General features: G+C 49.5%; 3 protein-coding genes across 3 annotated transcripts; 2 read left to right on the forward strand and 1 right to left on the reverse strand.

Annotated features, from left to right (window-relative positions):
• Window positions 1-1,143: 1,143 nt before the first annotated feature.
• ABOM_004010 (C6 zinc finger domain protein) lies at window positions 1,144-5,620 on the forward strand (the record flags this gene model as incomplete). The annotated part of the gene is made up of 5 exons (XM_022531140.1): window positions 1,144-1,215; window positions 1,282-1,570; window positions 1,635-2,308; window positions 2,370-2,784; window positions 4,380-5,620. The coding sequence occupies 5 exons, from the start codon at window positions 1,144-1,146 to the stop codon at window positions 5,618-5,620; spliced, it is 2,691 nt and encodes an 896-aa protein (XP_022390961.1).
• A 555-nt stretch (window positions 5,621-6,175) lies between these two features.
• ABOM_004011 (RCC1 domain-containing protein) lies at window positions 6,176-7,832 on the forward strand (the record flags this gene model as incomplete). The annotated part of the gene is made up of 3 exons (XM_022531141.1): window positions 6,176-6,350; window positions 6,415-6,917; window positions 6,972-7,832. 3 exons carry the CDS (start codon window positions 6,176-6,178, stop codon window positions 7,830-7,832), a joined length of 1,539 nt encoding a protein of 512 aa, XP_022390872.1.
• Window positions 7,833-8,992: 1,160 nt separating this feature from the next.
• Window positions 8,993-10,762, reverse strand: ABOM_004012 (putative MFS maltose transporter; the record flags this gene model as incomplete). The annotated part of the gene is made up of 4 exons (XM_022531142.1): window positions 8,993-9,573; window positions 9,624-9,961; window positions 10,017-10,495; window positions 10,547-10,762. 4 exons carry the CDS (start codon window positions 10,760-10,762, stop codon window positions 8,993-8,995), a joined length of 1,614 nt encoding a protein of 537 aa, XP_022390962.1.
• Between the last annotated feature and the right edge of the window lie 695 nt (window positions 10,763-11,457).

An 11,457-nucleotide genomic window follows, 5' to 3' on the forward strand; every position in this document is an offset into this window, starting at 1 on the left:
GAGCTTCATATAATCGCCAAATCTAAAGGCTATTTACAGCAACAATTTTACATATTGGGGGTCAACTCCCATGTCTGTAGTATTTCCCGATCAAATAATCCAATGAAAGTGTCTCCACCTGCCAGATATCCAGAGTTGGCACGGGAAAGGATACGAACTATTTCGCACTTCTGTCTGGATTGTCCACGTGGGAGTAGTGGAGTCAGTCCTAAGCGAGGACCCTGTGTGTCAACAGTGGATCCCAATACGTTGATTGTCGAGAGAATAAACTGTAACTAAAGCTAATGCGTCCATAGTTTAGGGTTTAATATTTAGGGATGATCAGCCTGAGCGACACCGAACTTCACTAGTGGCGAACGGAGTAGGTGAGAGGATTAGCTCTGGGCCGGGAAAGTATTGGATCGCAGGGACAGGATATAATTGTAGCACGCATAATATAGATGAGCTCGAATGCTGCATTATACAAAATGTCGTAACCTTGCTCATTTAAGCATTGTACTGATCAACCACACGCAACCCCCTGCAGCCCAAGTAACGACTTTGAGTTGCAAAGTGGAGATCCTTTCGTTCTCAACAATTTTTGGTGGGGCTGCCCACGTGGTTTGAATCCCGAACCACGAATCATAGTGTCTCTCCTGTGACTTAGCCAACATGGACGAGCATTTGTTCCCGCTGGGGGGAAACAGTACTTAGTATGGTTCGAAATCTGAAACATCGAAGAACCTCGCTTAGCATCAGCCGCTCGAAAGATAGCTGCACGAAGTCAAGGCCGATGCCAAATCCCATCCGCCATCCGCCAGATACGTCACGAGGTGTCCTAACTTTCGGTCAAACTTCCTATTCAAGTTATTGCCGTCTCACTGGAGCCGACGATACTTCGTGTTACTGAGACGGCAGATATGGAAGGGTTACATTCTTTGAGACAGAAGGTCCTTCCGGCTGCAGGTTCAGTTGCCGCTACAATGTAATTGTATCATAAATTGAAGTAGAAAATGCTCGTCTTGGGAACCTTGTACGATATATAAGTAAGCGGTATTAAAGGCATCTAGAACGATCTTATATGGACAGCTTCTTCATATTTCCCGTCCCAGCTTTATAGTATATCCGCTGCGTCTTTGTGGTAACTTGTTTACCAACGCCAGGATGGCAGAGCTGCGAGATGGTTGTACGCATAACCCTTTGCTCTCTGATCGCTCAGGGAAATCTAACACAACAGTAAGGCCACTAGCTTCACCAATTGGATATCACAACATGGCTAGCAACTTACAAATACTGACATAGGCCGGGTATCGAAGCAATGATGGCACCGCCAGTCAAGTCCGAGATCCACTAGGGCAACAATGTGTAGCAGCTATCAAGAGACTCGCATCCTTTGGTGCGGGTGGCACAGGGGCTCCAAGCAAGCCCACGAATGCGTCAACGGCTCGCCTGGATAGGATCACGACAGATCGCACAGAATGGGCGGCAAGAGGCAAACGCAGCCCTGGGCCCATATCTAGCACGCGACTGAAGGACGGTTCACCTGGTGAAATCAGCCAGGTCCCACAACATCCTTATCATATGGATTCTCGTTCGTCCCAAACTTAAACTTGATCGCGCAATTTATACCGTGAATATACTAATAAATCCTGCAGCAACGATACCCGGTTGGTATCCGATCAACGATGATTCTAGTGGTCCAACCAATGCCAGGTCCAGCGAGAACCCTTTTCTCAAAGCTATACTCAACCCCATCCAAGCTACCAATGCTCTTTCCAGTACACGAAGGGATACACCATTGTCGAAGAATGACGGATACCCCAGGCATAACGACTCGAAGAACAACATGGATAGTTCGAAGGTTCCCTCTAATGTGCCTGGACTTGCCACGGAGCTGAGATCTGAAATGGGAAAGCCCCTGCCGGTGCTCCCAACTGAGGCGAAAACATTACCCACAATGACGCCTCTACAAAGCCCTCCTACATCTAACAGCTGCTGTTATCTTATACCACAACAAGGATCCAAGCAACTCTTATACCGCTGTAGACGTCAGCTATCGTCAGCCACAGGAAACTCCCTTCGCAGAGAACATTCACCGGGAAGCACTCCTTCGAATGCACCTGCTACAGAACAAGAGCGACAGAGGCAAGCCGAATTCCATGTGAACGCGCAACAACTTTCACCTATTATGCTTCATGTTGGGGTGATCTCACCCAACGCTCACTTGACCCTGCCAGCGCCGGAATTGAACGAACTTCGAAATGATGCAAAACGCCACGCCGAGCAGTTTAAAGTCCTAAGCAAACATGAAGTCGCAATGTGTTCACAGGTATGCTCTGCTGACTGTTTCAATCATCCTTCTGAATGAGGATCAGTCTGACAGATAAAAGAAGCTAGAGAAATTAAAGGAGCACTGCAAATACCTCCAAGATACATGTATCTCCTTACAATCAGATCGTCGCATTCTCCAAGAGCAGAAAATCCGGGATCTCAAGTCCGCAACTTGGATTGGTCCCAAGTGGAAGGGTAGAATGTTAGTACGCGAGCAGGAATTAATGAATCTCGATATTTCCATTAAGAAATGGACCGGGATGTTGGAGCAGGCAGTGGAAAAACGAGACTTCATACACCAGAGGCTGTTGGAACATATTGCTGCGATACTAGCCCTCGATTCGCCAATTGTGTTGCCGTCGCAATACCTACAATTTAGCACTAATAACACCCTGGGTTCCTCAGACATTTCCCAGGAGAGGATTCAGTCTATCCCCATTTTTGCCGATTCAGCTCTTTTTACAGCAGCGGGCTGTAGCAGAAGGTACAGAATATAATATACTCGACATTTCTAAAGGTGCACTCACAGGTGTTACACGTGATACCCGGGGCTTCGTCCAAGGGCTCTGCGACTAGGTAGCTATATTGGTCAGATACGACTTACAACAATAACTAGAATCCACTAGTGATCCGCACTATAATATAGTCCAGTACGGTCCGGTCTTTGGTCTTTGCGGTCCTTTCCTAGGCCTACCCTCTCAGCAATAGATTTAAGTCAATATATTTATTCCCCTACTGTAATCTACTATAACTGGGCTCAATTTCTACTATACTTAGTAACTGCTATAAGAACAATAAGTACCTTCGGACCGCCGGAATACTGACCAAGCTTATATTCTAGATAGACAATAATAAGCAGATACAGAGTCTAGCAGATACTATATCAACAATAGATATAAGTATAGTTTTCTGGATCGGCTGAATATACAAGAACCTGTACAATAGCATATCTAGTCAGCCCTATTCTAAATTAGTAAAGTATTACAGCCGTATATACCCGGCTACTACCGCTGATATTTCTAAAAACTTGAGCTTTTCTGAGAGCTCGGCAATCTTCAAGCTGTAGTTTATCTTTGACTCCAATATCTGGATATCTACCGAAATCATCCTGCCCCTATCTATATTTCTTAACGGCTATACTGTCCAGATCTCTCCCGACCGCAGCTTACTGCAGTATACAGTTGACAAGCAGACTCTAGTCTTGTTCATATCCACTAGCATCAAGAACACCACTGACATCTCTATTACAGTCACTCGTAAATGATCTCGTCCATAGGTTGCCTCCTAATTACTAAGTACTGCTGGTAGTTAATGCAGACCAACATCTAAATCTAGCCTGTATACCTGACTCTCGATTTTGAAGTCTGCTCTTGGTGGATCTGGTAATCCGCTGGACATATTTAATGCACCGTAGATCGACCCCCAGATCCCTATCTGTCCACTTTCGTACGGCAGAGTTAGACTACCACTCGAAGTCCCCAATTGGATGCAGTTTGGCTGTAAATGCCGTACTGGATCAGCCATCACTAAGGAGAATCACAGCGATGTCCTTCCTGACACAGCTTAGGAGACTCCCCCAGACGCTAAACCACATAGAGTCTAATTCCGGGATTTTTTCCCAAATATAACAAGTGTCTTGGCGGTGGTGGGTTGCGGGGAGAGTCCGAGTTCTGTCCATCAGACATCTTCCATCTCCAGCCTTGCTCGCAATGTCTCCTGGCTAAGGCCTGGTCCACCTTCTTGCCTATTAATTGTCAATGAAGTGGGCCATTAGGTACTGGAAGTCAACAATATACCCCTACCTATTCTAGGGTCATGGTCGCAGTTCCATACAGCAAAGGCTGTCGCACCTGCATACAGCGACGAGTCAAGGTAGAGCGAACCTCCATAAGAGCTGCGTGGCAGCCTACAAAGCATGATGAAGCCACTAATCAAATACAACCGGAAGTAGTGTGATGAGACACGACCAAATTGCCGACGTTGCGAGCTGCGAGGTATTCAATGCCCCGGTTATCGGAAACCTTTGACTTTCGTCGTCAGCACTGCCTCCGATTCTAAAAGGCCGGTAGGCCCTAACCCTACGTATCGTTCGGCGACCTCGTCCGCACGATGCCAAAAGTCGAACACCTGTCAGTCGGTTACGGAGCGCGGTGCATGGTTTCATAATAATGTCGATGAGTTGGTTGCGCCCAGTCTTACACAAAAGACCTTGGCCGCGCAGGGGGTTGAAACCCTGGGATTCTTCATAGACGCTACAGTCCCCGGACTCTACTATTTGTACAGTGCTCGCTTATCAGTGAATTGGATGAACTTCGCGCGTCGCCATGTCGAGTCGACGCTGGACCCCTTTGTCTGGAGTCTCCGGTGTCTGGGTACCCTTCACCTGGGCATGAAACACCAGGACCAAGATACGATTGCTAGGAGTAGGTCTATGTATAGTCGGGGGATTCATGGCTTGCGTGGTTTGTTACGACGACCCCGATTCGCCCGATCGGACATGACCCTCGCCATCGCCGTCATGCTCGGCATCTACGAGATGATGGATCCGATCACACCACAGTCCTGGCTCACCCATTCCAGTGGTATTGCCACCCTAATTCGCTTGCGAGGACCAAATGCTCACCGTAGTGGGTTTGGTCGTACTTTATTAATTTCCTTCAAGTCATTCATAGTGGCTGACGCGCTCATTCGAGGCGAAGCGTGTTTCTTAGCTGAGCCAGCATGGCAATCGGCGCTCGGCGACACTCTCGTCAAGGAAAGTGGAAATGGAAAGGGCAGCCAGCTCGGTAATCTAGTCGAGCTTATCTTTATCGAGATAACTAAGTGTCCGGGTCTCTACGCTCGCGCCTGCGCAGTGATCAAAAATGATGAAACAGATCACTCCATGCGCGAGACACTGAGGCAGGAAACCATGCGGTCTAGGAGAAGGCTCCAGCACCTGAGAAACCAACTGGAGTCGGTATTTCCAGTCTCACTAGACAGTGAGGCGCTGAGAAACAAACCAGACCTTATTGCACTAATTCCAGTTCCAGTGGCCCAGAAAACCAGGCACTTTGCTGGTCATGGGGCTCTGTCGGCTCTCGCCCTTCTAGACCAGATTATCGCACTTACTCAGTCCGATCATCGCCAGCTATCCACAAATCCAACAATGCCTACATTACCGGTGTGGGATGTACTGCCCGCCCCAGCGACTACTCCTCGTATGACAATGGGTAAGAAAGAGACTCTGGAGAATCAACTTCCGGCATGGCCGGATCAACTGGCGCTGTCTATGGGAATGCTTGCTGTAAAGCACGATTTGCATGTATGAATATTCCCAAGACACTAAATCACGATGGCCCTTGATGAATGTCAAGGCTGTGTGACGTTGTCCTGGAAATGTAAGCCGCGCCCGACTTGTATTACAACCGATACCCACTGTGGCTGCTCGATAGCCAGTGTAGAGATCTTGTGCTCATTACGATACGAGCTACAATGGCAAACGGAGACGATAGTGACGAGAGATGAGGCTTCTAACGTAATCAAATTTTTCCAATGTCGACACAGGAGGTTGTCATATCCACACTCCACTCTCGGTGGGCCCCGAGCGCTTCTTCAGCTGGTGGCCTATGCCACGTGATTTTCGCTGGCCAATCTGTCGGACCGATATTACTCCGTACTCAACCGCGAATCCGCGATACGGAGCAGCCAATCGGCCGCACTCGATGGGATGGGTTGAATCGGTTGATCACCCGCGCCCGCAAAAGCACCTCGCCGAACGGGTCAGCCCATCCCCCGTTCCTATTGGTGCCGGGATGTTTTCCCTCCACACGGCAGCCAACTCCTCAGTCTCCTCTGACTCCGATCTACAACACTTCAACCAAACATGCCTCAACGCCGCGCTGGCCCCACTGGCCAGAAGAATAAGTCTGCCGGAGGCGCCAAGAAGCAGGAGCCGAACGCGAAGTCGGCCCTCGCGTCCCGGGAACGAAAGAGGCATGCCAATCTCGTGGAAGACGAAAGGCAAGATCTACAGAGAAAAGACACCAAGCGACGAAAAGGTAAACGGTTCTTGTTCCCCCCTTGCGTCTTCAATTTGCTGACCTCGTCGCACCCGCCGTGTAGAGCAACCTGTACTGCAGAATCTTGTGCCGACCCAGCTACTAGATGTATACGTGTTCGGAACCAATTGCTATGGCGAGCTCGGTCTTGGTGACCTGACGAAGAAGTCAGAAATAGTCCGGCCAGTCCTCAACCAGAAGTTGGCCGCCGACAGTGTGGGAGTGGTTCATCTGAGTGTTGGAGGAGTTCACTCGGCCGCTTTGACTCATGACAATCGCATCCTCACCTGGGGTGTCAACGACGAGGGTACATTGGGGAGAGATACGAAACAGGAGCAGAAAGGGGACACCGACAGGGATGGCGCGAATAATGTCAATGGTGAAGCGGAGTCCGAGCAAGAGAGCGATGATGACGACATCACGCTCAATCTGAACGAAGCAACTCCACAACCTGTGAATCCATCGCTCTTCCCCAAGGGAACCGTCTTCGCTCAACTGGCAGCATCGGACAGTGCAACTTTCGCGCTTACCACAGAGGGTTTAGTTTATGGCTGGGGAACTTTTAGAGTGCGTTCGCTAGAGTCCTGTGTCCCTTTATCTTTTCCCAACTGACGATGGCAGGGAGCTAATGGAGGGATTGGATTTGGACCGGAAAGTAAGAAAGAGCAGAGAACTCCTGTCCAGGTTCCTGTTCTCAGGGATGTTGTAAAAATCGTTGCGGGTGCCCAACATATTCTCGCACTGACGTCGAACGGGACGGTCTTCAGCTGGGGCTGTGATGAACAGCATCAACTAGGAAGACGCCGCGCAAGCCGACGGCATCAAGCCCATCCTCTTGTCCCGGACCAATGTGCTCTTCCTTCCGGGATTGAAGATATTGGGGTCGGATCCTACCATTCCTTTGCGGTGCATCGAAGCGGCGCGGTATATGCATGGGGATCCAACAACTTTGGGCAAACGGCGGTTCCGATGAGCGCGGGTCATCCTGATGCCACTGCCGCGTTTCCAACGGTGGTTCGTGGACTGCGGAAATATGGTAAACCGGTCAACATATGCGGTGGCAAGGACCACAGCATAGCCATTACTGCGCTGGGCCGGTGTCTGACATGGGGTCGTATTGATAATAAAGCACTGGGAATGGGGGTTGAAGACATGCCGTTGTCAGATATCATTTACGATGAATACAGCAGACCCCGCATTCTGAAGCAGCCGCATATGCTCAATGCCATCAGTGACCGGATAATATTCGCAACCGCAGCGTCGGATCACTCCTTTGTCATCACCGAAGCCGGAAAAGCCTATAGCTGGGGCTTCAATGTGCAAAGTCAAGCAGGTCAACCTGGTCTCGATGAGGTAGAAAGACCTACTCTTCTTCAAAGTAAGTATGTGGACGGTAATGAACTGGTATCAGCCGCCGCTGGTGGTCAGTTCAGTATCGTGCTGGGGAAACACCTGCCAAAGACCACAAGTTCCCACTCATGATGTGTGTGCCGCAGTGATATGCTGAATATACCAGTCGCCTCTATCCCAAAGGGGTTACCGAAGAGGACCATCTCTTGGGTTGGAGAGGGGGTTCCTGCGGGACATACATAGTGTATAACAGTGATTATTTTAGCATAACAGTAATTGTCCAGAGTGAGAATCACCTTACCATTAATAATATAAGAGCAATTTAGTATTATTTGTACGGATTTTCAATCCATAAAAACCCTACTACAGTCCAAATGGATTTATAGAGAAGACGATGCGTTGGTTGGATTGCATTGGCCTTGACAGCTGAGGTTCAATAGTACACCCTAGATAGGGTAAAGGCCCAGAGCGTAGTCCGGTATCAGGAGCTCATCTGAGACCGGATTAATACTATTATAGTGACTACTTTCTTGCTTACTAGCACTGTACATGAGACATAGTTCTCTTACGTTGCTTGATATCCTTTATATCTATAGATGGGAGGCATGGATAGCAAAGACAAAGGTAGGATAGAAAGCATGGGATAGGTCATGATAACTCAATAAGATTCAAGGTTGAGATGGACTGTGATCCATCCTGAGTCGGTACCAGAATAGTTGATACCCAAATAAGGTGTCCTGGTTATCGATGCTCACTGGATCAGATATACGGGTGAACACCCCTTCCCGGTATTCACCGCCACTGATATGTCCAAGCAGTTTACTGAGCCCAAGGACATGTTTCAGAATGTACCTTCTCTTGGCCGAATCGGGGTAACGGGTGACATGATGTCACTGCCAGTCGCCTACTTCTTATGCAGTGGCTCTTCTTATACAACCGAGGTTGATCTGGCTGTCACTGGGAGTTTTGTGCAATGGTCGGATTGAATTATAGCTGGATTCAATTAATACTTGGAGGTCTGTGAGTGTTAATGAAATGTGATCTCCTGTTCGAGGAGCCAGACTCGGCTGTCCTGCTCTGGCAGGATAACGTGGTAGTAGCCTCTTAGATCAGCTATACCAAGAGCAAGCATTACCGACGAGAGTAGAGGATGTCGTACATTCCGCCGTGATCCACACCCTTCAATCCATCTTGAACACTATTACACATAAATATCTAGTAAGGCACTCATCTCTACCACCTACTCCTGCACAAGCAGTACCACTCAGACTTCTCCGAACAATAAGTTCCATCTACTCATCATCGTGGATATCGACGACCGTCTCCTTCCATTTGCGAGCCGGGACACGACGCCGGAACAGAATGTCGATCTCACGGAAGGACCTGTTCTTCATCTCTGGAACCCAGATCCACGCCATGGTGGTGCAGATAAAGGCGGTGCCAGCCCAGACGTAGCCGCTCTTGCCACCCAGGTGCCACTTATCATCGTTGAGCATGTAGCTGGAAAGGAATATGCAAGGAATATTGACCAAGTAGTAGGCACCTCGTCCAACACCAGTTGTCAGTGGCCTGAGACGAACGGAAGCTGTCTCACCGATGATGACCCATGAGGCAGGAGCGGGTCCCAAGCAGAACAGGACGGAGACGATCAAGCCAAGTGATGCTTGCGCATTACTAGCCGCGGTACTACTGCCAACTGAAGCCGCAATGCCGAGCGCGACCAAGAATGCACAGTTGATGAATTGGCCATAGACATAGATGGTGCGTCGACCCAGGTAAGAGGTGAGGATCCAAGAGAGCATCACCATGATCATCTGGAGGGCAGAAGTGATAAGACCAAGTGCAAAGGCGGTGTTGTCTGCCATGCCGGCCTCTGAGCTGGTGTTAGTCTGCTATGGCTTTGGACGACATGGCTGGACTCACGTTTGAAAAAGTACACGGCTTGGTTTGCAATCAGATTGCCTGTCAGGTTCTGAGAGGCATACACACCGCACACAATCAATGTGCGGTAGAGATCGGTACCCTTCCATAGTTCAATGAGGCTGGGCTTCTTCTCAGTTGCCTCGAGTTCGATCGTGCGACGCATCATTGCGACTGCGGCAGCGGGATTATCAGTTGCACTCGCGCGTCCAAGTCGTTTGACAGCCTTCTCCGCCTCGGCCAGACGGCCTTTTCGGACGAGCCACCAAGGCGATTCAGGCGCAATGAAGAGTAAGATAGCCAGGGGGGTAGGGAACATCCACTGGAGTGCAATGGGAACCCTAGGATGACTGTTAGTATAGTGCTCCTCGATGACAGCTATGCGAGCGGACAAACCTGTACGCTGACGAGTCAGACTTGGATTGGTAGTGGTATGTGATTCCGCCGACTATGATCGACCCAATTGCCCAGAACATCTGCAACATCTGCGTCGCCGGAGCTCTCAATCTCATTGGCACGATTTCGGCACAGTAGGCGGGTGCATTGGCGATAAAAATGCCCCACGGGATACCTTCCATGATCTGAGACGCGAAAAACATCCCCTGGCTGTTGCCGAAATAGAAGATGAGGATGAAGGCGTTCAAGGCCATGAGACCGCCAATGGTTGCCCATCTATATCCAATCCAACTGGTAATGGGGCCTGCGACGAATACACCGATGATGCAACCGATTGGCCCGCTACACTGGAATGCTGACTGCCATGAAGCTTCGATGATCCATGTATTTGTTTTTTCGCTGTATACACCAAAGTCCTCGGCGAATTTCTTTGTGGCTATGAACTGACCCATTAGGAAAACACAGTATGACTCCAAGATCTATCGCACACGTTAGGGAAATGATCTGCTTATCATTGGGCAAGAGCTTACAATAGTACATGACATCACGAAAGCCCACCAGCTGGCAGCGGGATAGGCCATGACAGCCTGGGGCACAGTCATATTATGTTCAACCTGCTCGGCCTCCAGAGCGCCCGCTCTGTCGTAGTCGACCTTCTCGTCGACATCGTAAACAGGTCCGGGGTTGGAGGTGGGCTGCGCCTCAACCTCCGACGCTGCGGTCTGCTTCTCTGTGTCGCTATTCATGTCGACGATTTCTGGGAGAACCGGATGGAATGAAAGTGAGGCAGGTACGACTGGGAGTTTTAGATCTTTATACCTGCGACAATAGCCTCGTGATGGTGATCCCGATCTTAGCACAATTGAGTGAAGCTTGCTCCGGACCTTGACCTCCTCAAGCCAACATCTCCAATCATGAGGGTCATTTTTCCTGGCACTACGGTAGCCGCGTCGCTTGATTATGGTTGGGCCCCTAGGTATTAACCGGGAGGAAATGTACTGGTTCCTTTTGGGGGTCCGCTGAACTTAAGCAAATTGGTGGCGTTCTATTCACCGGAGAATTCCTGCTTTGGGTCGTAGGGGGGAGAGTCCACAATCCTCCCTTCAGTTAGTGCGAGTCATCCGACCCTCCTGATTCCCTATCAAGGGGGTTCAACTCTGCTTGAGCCTATCATCATAAGCAACTCAATTTAACCCAGGAGCTGGGAGAGGGTAAGCGCTAATTCTTATTTGACGCCATGCTTGACTCCGGGTATCGAGTACCGAGGGCAAATGTTCAGCAAACGTGACCCATTCAGAATATCGTCGAACGCTGGCCTCCGAACATGAAGTCGGATGCTCATGATGCTTGATCTCTCTATCTCTATAGACTACCATGCTCACTAGGGGCATTTGGACATGCAGGATCCAAGATAAATATTCTCGATCTTGACAGTCGGACA

This window comes from Aspergillus bombycis, assembly GCF_001792695.1.
Source record: "Aspergillus bombycis strain NRRL26010 chromosome Unknown contig00025, whole genome shotgun sequence".
Classification (NCBI taxonomy): domain Eukaryota; kingdom Fungi; phylum Ascomycota; class Eurotiomycetes; order Eurotiales; family Aspergillaceae; genus Aspergillus; species Aspergillus bombycis.